At 34.7% G+C, this 8,507-nt stretch overlaps 1 protein-coding gene across 1 annotated transcript; it reads right to left on the minus strand.

Moving 5' to 3' along the window:
* Positions 1-261: 261 nt before the first annotated feature.
* LOC136230245 (putative germin-like protein 2-1) lies at positions 262-4,212 on the minus strand. The gene is made up of 2 exons (XM_066019253.1): positions 4,098-4,212; positions 262-800 (listed from the first exon to the last, which is right to left on the minus strand). The coding sequence occupies exons 1-2, from the start codon at positions 4,210-4,212 to the stop codon at positions 262-264; spliced, it is 654 nt and encodes a 217-aa protein (XP_065875325.1).
* Between the last annotated feature and the right edge of the window lie 4,295 nt (positions 4,213-8,507).

The following is an 8,507-nucleotide window of genomic DNA, read 5'->3' on the forward strand; positions in this document are numbered from 1 at the left end:
TAAAATAAAATTCTACCATTTTCCATTAAGGTTAAGTCACGTTTTCTCAAGGGAAAATTTAAATGCAAAACTCATTTAAGGATCAAATTATACAACTTAGCAACAAAGATTAAAAATGAATTAATCACTTCAAATCCAATAAATGGAAGGAAAAGGGAAAGAAACAAAAACAAATTAATATCCTTTTGCACTTGTCACATTACAAGAAACATATCACACTAAAAGAAAAAACCAGAAGCTGAAAGTTTGAAAATTTGGTGATTAGAACTTGGTTTGCAAGTAACCAACAACGTTATGGTCCAACTGAAAAGCCTTGGAAAGAACAGCAGCAGGAATTGGCGGATTAGAACCAAAGACAGCATTAGCAATTGTAATAACTTCTGGATTTTGGCTACTTAGAGCTGCAATAGCAACAACATTACCATGCCCAACATTTCTCTGATAGTGAATTAGGTTCACTGGGAATACAAAAACATCTCCTTTTTTTAATATCTTTGTAATCAGACGATTTTCAGGGTTAGAAGTTATAAATCCAACTTCAAGGTTGCCTTCAATTACAGTCAAGATTTCGGAGGCACGAGGATGCGTATGGGGAGGGTTAATACCTCCGGGAGCATAGTCAATTCTAGCTAGTGAGATGCCAAGAGTGTTTAGACCTGGAATTTGAGCTACATTTACAGGAGTTACCTTAGAACCAACTGCTCCAGTTGTATTTCCTGCTATGTCAAGTCCACTGAAGAAAAAATCACTTGCTTCAGCCATTTTGGGATCTTTGCAACTCAATCCATTCACCATTATCACTACATTAATTTCGTAAATGCAACATCCAAATTAATTATATTTCAATCCAAAACTTAATTATAAAGAGAGAGAGAGAGAGTTGTAATTTAATAAGGATTAGTTTAGTTGTTAAAGGATTAAATTGTAATTATTATTATTCATATAGGTAGTTTAGGTATTTGGCTAATATAGCCTTGTATTTATACTGACTGTTAGAGTCAGTTGGCTAACTTTTGATCTTTTCTTTTCCTCTCTAAAACTGAGATCTTCTTCTCTAACTTGCTGGTTTTTCTGTGATTGGAATCCTTCTCAATTCAATAATCAAAGTGTTCTTGTTCATCAATCTCTTCACTTTATTATGGTATCAGAGCACCTTTCGTGCGTTTAATCTTGTTTTTGCGAGATTATCATCTTCACAAGAAGTTTTTCTTGTTTCATCTGTTTCAATCGAGCAGATCTACTTTCTCTCTCATCGCGATTCTTCATTTTTTCTTCAACTTTCTTTGAATAATTCGTGATAATTCATCAATCTTCATCATGTCGGATCAAACAAATCCAGTTCTCAAAATACTACTAGTTGAAAATAGAAAGTTTTTGTATAGAAAAAGGAATTGTGCATCAATTTTCTTGTCCCTATACACCTCAACAAAATAGCATTGTTGAAAGGAAGCATCAACATTTACTAAATGTAGCTAGATCATTACGATTTCAATCATCTTTGCCATTGATTTTTTGGTCAGATTGTATCTTACATGCAGCATTTTTAATTAACATGTTTCCTACACCTGTTTTAAAGAACAAAACTCCTTTTGAAAAGTTATTTGGTAAAGAACCAGTTTATGATAATTTGAAAGTTTTTGGTAGTTTAGTTTATATTGTCAATTTAAACACAGGAAAATCAAAATTTGATGCTAGGTCAATTCCTTGTGTTTTTGTTGGATTTAAACCTAACGTTAAGGGTTATAAAGTTTTTAATCTAGTTACTCATTCTTACACAGTTTCAAGGGATGTGAAATTTGTGGAACATGTTTTTCCTTATAAGCATGGTGGCCAATCTTTTGTTATTTCTGATGTAGGTGATTCACATATAAGTATTGATTTGTTGGAAAGCTTGGCACCTGTTTTTGAGGAACAAAGTCCTTCTATGCAAATACCTGTTCAACAGGTGGATGCTCAGATTGTTGTTCAGCCCTCAAGCTCTGCTCATAGTCAAAGTATTAGTAATAATGATACTATGCATGCTACAAGGGAAACTTTAAATGTTAATATAGAGGTTGAAACTGGTGATGATAGTTTATTACATGATATTGTTCATGATTTAAATCCTGTTAGTGATATTAACAATGAGACAGTTTTAGACACATCTTTGCCTGTTAGGAAATCTAGTAGGGTTAGGAATACACCTAATTATCTAAGTGATTACCATTGTAACCAGTTGCTAAGTGACATAAATTCTGTGAAATATCCTCTATCTGATGTTATAGGTTATAGTCATTTATCCCCTGCACATCATAATTATGTTCTTAACCTCACTAGTGTTCCTGATCCTAAAACTTATAAAGAAGCAGTTCAACATGAATGTTGGAGAAAAGCTATGTATGCTGAATTACATGCCTTAGCTTTAACTAAGACGTGGACTTTAGTTGAATTGCCTCCAGGGAAGAAGACAGTGGGAAGAATGTGGGTGTTTAAAACAAAGTTAAAAAGTGATGGCACTATCGAGAGACACAAGGCTCGTTTAGTTGCAAAAGGGTATACCCAAATAGAAGGTATAGATTATAGGGAAACTTTCTCTCCTGTGGTTAAGTTGAGCACGGTAAGACTTCTTTTAGCTCTTGCTTCTATTCAAAATTGGCCTTTATACCAATGTGATGTTAATAATGCGTTCTTACATGGTGAATTAGATGAAGAGGTTTATATGGAACCTCCAGAAGGTTTAATTTTGCCAAAACCAGGATTAGTATGTAAACTACAGAAATCTTTGTATGGTTTAAAACAAGCCAGTAGGCAATGGAATTTTAGATTAACTAGTTTTCTACAGTTACATGGTTATAATCAATGTGAATCTGAACATTCTATGTTTATTAAGATTAATTCTGGTTTAATTACTATTCTTTTAGTTTATGTTGATGATATAATAATGACTGGCAGTGATCTTTTGGAAATTAGTAATGTTAAGAAAGCTTTAAATGATGAGTTTAAAATCAAGGATTTGGGTAACTTGAAGTTTTTCCTTGATTTAGAAATTGCAAGAAACTCTTCAGGAATTCATATTTCACAGAGAAAATATACTTTAGAACTTTTGCAGGATGCAGGTTTGTTAGCAGCTAAACCGGCAGATTCACCAATGGATCCATCTTTAAGGTTGTCAAAGGATCAAGGAGTCTTATTGAAGGATGCTTCTGTGTACAGAAGATTAATTGGGAGATTGATCTACCTTACAAACACAAGACCTGATATTACTTTCTCAGTCAACAATCTGAGCCAGTTTTTATCAAAACCAACTGATATTCATCTTGCAGCCGCAAAAAGAGTGCTTTTATATCCGAAGAAATCTCCTGCACAGTGATTGTTTTACTCTAACAAGTCAGAATTGGCTCTGAAAGCATTTTCTGATGCTGACTGGGCAACATGTGTTGACACAAGAAGATCTGTAACAGGTTTTTGTGTCTTTTTGGGTAATTCTTTGGTGAGCTGGAAAAGTAAAAAACAAGTCACAATATCAAGATCTTCAACAGAGGCTGAATACAGGGCAATGGCCTCTGTTGCTGCTGAAGTTCAATGGTTAACATATCTTCTACAATTTATGGGAGTAAAGAATAAACTGCCAATTCCATTATTTTGTGATAACCACTCAGCTATCTACTTGACAAGCAACTCAACTTTCCATGAGCGCACTAAACACATTGAATTGGACTGTCATTTTGTCAGAGAAAAGCACAAAGCAGGGCTTATTCTTACCAACAAAGCAGTTTTCCTTTTTCATCAACAAGCTGGGTCTGTTAACTATATGTAGTCCAGCTTGAGGGGCGGTAATAAGGTTTAGTTTAGTTGTTAAAGGATTAAATTGTAATTATTATTATTCATATGGGTAGTTTAGGTATTTGGCTAATATAGCCTTGTATTTATACTGACTGTTAGAGTCAGTTGGGTAACTTTTGATCTTTTCTTTTCCTCTCTAAAACTGAGATCTTCTTCTCTAACTTGCTGGTTTTTTTGTGATTGCAATCCTTCTCAATTCAATAATCAAAGTGTTCTTGTTCATCAATCTCTTCACTTTATTATAATTAGAAACTGAAAGCATGTAGTATATATACCTGCAGAGTCTTTGGAATTTGCGACGCAGAAATCTTGAAGAGGGCTTGGATCAGAAGCATAGGCAAAGGTAAATGAAAGTGCTAGAAATCCTAAGCAAATAAACCGAGCTGCCATTTTCAAATTCTATGTAGATTAATTAATATAAAAACTTAGTTGATATATATAGTGATAATTAACAAGTGATGCTGGAAAGGATAATTATCATGTTATGGGATGCCGTCCAAATTAAACATTAATTGATACCACATATTTTATATTTATCTGGACTGGGTATAGAGTAATGCCGGCATGCATCTAATTAAATATGTAATGCTATACTGGTAACATATTGTCATTTGTCTTATTCAATTAACTTTCCAAATGTGATGAAATAATAGGAATGAAAAGTTCAGCCAAAGTGGACGGGCGGAAACAAAGCAGTCATATATCCCAGACGACTAGGGTGCAGTACAATTTGGTCACAAGCAGTCATATTTAAAAATAATTCTCCATCGTCGTCGGAGATTCATCCCTTTGGAGACGGATCCCTATCCCATCATCATGGAGCTAGATTTCTGAAATAATTACTAAAATTATTTATTTGGAGATTATTTTGTTTTTTTAGTGTGGAATATATGTGGAGATTAAATCATAAATTATGCTAATGTAATAATGGGTTTAGAGTCGTTTAAGTTGGTTGCAATGGAAGAACGAATTATGATTGCGTATCTGGTTGTGCATCAACCACACTTAAACAAACCAGTAGAAGAGACTAATCCACGAACTAAGAATAAGACTTTTGAGGAAAAGAGAGGACGACAGCATAGGGAGATAGAAGAAAGGCTCTCAAGCTTCTCAATTAGAATAAGATGCATTAGGCTATATATAGGGTTATGATAGCTTGTAAGCTTATATAACTAGCTCATGAGGGTCAACCTAATAGCTCAAATAGCCCGTAAAATATTCTTTTACAAGTTTGACTTTTTGAATTAGACAGAACGGGGCAATTCTTACTTGTGCATCGGCAACTAATCTAGCTTTCAACTCATTCCATTACAGACAAACTATTTGGTTTATTTCAAATTTCCAACATCTCCCACTCACACGTTATAGAATATATTCTTCCATTTCCTCTTTTTCATTCATATTCGCAAATAGTTCGTGCGACCAACATACAAATGAGAGCTTTAGTGATATGCACTCGATGGACATACATAATGTCTCGATGGACATGTATCATGCCTAGTACTATACACTCGTTGGAGATATATATAGTGTTTTGATTAAACATGGATCATAACAGATTGTATGTTTTACCTTAGATTCTATTGTTGTATTTCTTCTATCATAATCTAATCGCTTATATAGTCGGTATACTACAATATCCTTACAAGATAGTCACATTAGATCATTATTTCAGAATAAGTTAGGAGTCCTAAGGATAAATTTGTGAAACCATAGTTTTACATTGTGTCTCACACTAGGAAAAGTTGGGATCATATCTTTTTCATCTCATGATAGCTAAGCTAAGTACACATGGTATGAACTGGTGTATCATGGTGTTCTACCATTTCTATAGAAGAATAAATAGCTATTGAGTGTATTAGTTACTTAGCTTGTTAGTTTAATATGCCACATCAGAGCATTTAATAACAAAATCTCTTTTCTTCCTCCGTTTTACATGGTATGAGAGCATTGGTGATCTATCCTTCCGCCGATGCTAATCGCAATATAAGATCAAATCTGAGGAAGAAATGACGAGAAGCTATATGCATGCTTTGACTGCAAATGATGAATCAAGCCATTCTACAAGAAGAGGACCGAATGCTGAGAGTAATGTATAACAAGGCATATAAATGTATAGAGGAACTGCAATCGCAATCGCGTAGGACATTAATAAATGTGTAGACTTGACTTCTATTAGAATATCATTATATAATATTCATTTTTTTTGTTTATAATCATTCATCACACGACAACGATAAATGAATACTGAATAATAAATTACATTTTAACATTGTACAATACAACTAGTCTAATCCTAAGAATTAAAGATATTAAACCTGCAAGACAGATAAATGTTAGCTGCGGGATATTGGGACCCGTCTTTTGAATTTATCTACGACGCCAGACTTGATCAATTAGGACTCATCCAGATCCTATTATTTTATCAAATCAGCATGCAGCTCGATCCTATCGAATTTATAAATATTAATCTTCAATTATGTTATTCAAATATAAGTTATTTGATTAGAATCAGCCGATATGCAATTGGTACAAAATAAAAAACTAAATATTTGTATTTTATAATAATTTCTGAACTTGTTTCAACTAGCTAAAGTTGGGGCAAAATTGCTTTTGTCCGCCAACATAAAGGGTAAAATTGCATCATTTTAACATTAGGAGTAAAATTGCTCATGATTGTAAACATTATAGGTATTTTTCTTACTTTATCCCTTACTTTTTTTTCTTTCTTTTTTCCTTTTTATTTAAGAATAAAATGTTAATAAAATAAAAACAATATTAAATTGATATAAATACTTAAATTTGACTCGGTTTATATTTATGTCATAAATATAATTTAATAAAAATAATGATAAAATTTGAAATTTAGAAATTAATAAACAATTGAAATATAGATAGCTTCCTTTTCATAACTGTATTTGTAAACAAAATAAATATTAAGTTAAAAATAATAGTATTATTACTTGGAAATTGTATAAATGCTAAGCAACAATCTCAAAATATTTCTGATGGAATTTCGTCAGAAATTCTGTTTGTACATTTAACAGATTAATTCCGTCGATATAACGTCAGAAAATTCGACGAATTTATAATCGTCAGGATAATCCGTCAGCAATGAGGCGGGAGTTTTCCCGCCATGATATTCTGACGGAATTGACGGAATTTTTTCGTGACGGATTTTCCATCAGATATTAGTGACGGAAATGATTCCGCACAGATTTCAATCAGTATTTCTGATTTTTCTAGTAGTGTATCCTAGCATATTTAATATTTATTCCAGAAATACCCCTTAACTCGTAATTAATTGCATTTGAGCATTTATCCGCCTATTTACACGTATTGGAAAGTAAAATTATCGAAAAACAGAAACTACAAACTAACTCAAGCAAAACGAACGAAAAGCTTAATTTCTGTAAACGACATTTGGGTGATATGGACTGCTCGAAACAAAGTCATTTTGAGGGTGAATCCATGTGCTTGTTTTTTACTTTGCGGCATCTTTGGTGCTCCATCCGTGAGACTGGGCATTTGGATATTGGTGGCATGTGGACTCAAAGGTTGAGTGCCACATTGTGAAGGAATTAGGCCTATCTAGGCGTCCACATCACGCACCACTCATTCTTTCAGTTTGCTAGCAGCCATCGCCAATAGGGTGGGTGAAGGTCAACACTGATGCATCAGTATTTGACAGTCCTAGTCCTGCTGGCTGTGGAGGGTCTTCAGGATGCAGAACGAGACTTTTAGAGGAGCTTTTGCTTATACGATCGAGCAATATTTCTCCTACCTTACAGAGCTGTCAGCGGCAATCTATGCAATTGGCCTGGGTATGCTAAAGGTTGGCATCGCCTTTGGGTGGAAAACGATTCGAGCTATGTGGTTCAGTTGTTACGCTCTCACTCCGGATTGGTCCCTTGGTATATCAAGCAGGATTGGATAGCATGCCTGACCCAATTACCTTCCATAATAGTGAATGTTTCACATATATATAAAGAGGGAAATCACGTTGCTGACCTTCTTGCCAACTTTGGTAGAACATCTCAACAAACAACTTGGTGGGACAACATCCCAGCGTTCTGTGTTGCGGCTTTTTTGTGTAATTTGAGTGATCGGTGAGTTTATTGATTCACTTAGCTTTGTTTTCTTTATTTTTGACATCTTTGTAATTTTTCTTTTATTTTGTTTTAATAATATCGGTTCTGGGTTAGAGGGTTGGGATGGGCGTGCCAACCTAGTTGAGATGTTTGTCTAGTTCTTTCCTCCCACGTGTCAATGTTCAATTAAAAAAGAGGATATTATTTGTTTTTGATGAATCATATAACTTATCCACAGGGGCATAGACAGGGGGGCCTAGGGTCGGGCCCTTCCTGCCGTAGGAACCACCTTGACCCCGGGTAGTTTCGGCCCCCTGTCTCAAAAAAAAATTATTCGTGTATTGAATTAGTCTCCTCCCCCTCCAAAATGGTCCATTACATGTTAGGCTTGCCCACAATTCAAAATGGATGTTGTTAAACCCAGCCCCAAATTTTCACCCCTAGCCCCGTGAAAGGACAAAAATGCCCTTTCATGGGTTTTGGGGAGGGAAAAGCTATTTTTTTCACCAATCCGACACGCGGACATGTGGATATCATGCCTCACCGCGTGGTCGGGCATGATAGCCACACGCCCCACCACATGGTCGGACGTGA

This window comes from Euphorbia lathyris, chromosome 5, assembly GCF_963576675.1.
Source record: "Euphorbia lathyris chromosome 5, ddEupLath1.1, whole genome shotgun sequence".
NCBI classification, from domain to species: Eukaryota; Viridiplantae; Streptophyta; class Magnoliopsida; order Malpighiales; family Euphorbiaceae; genus Euphorbia; species Euphorbia lathyris.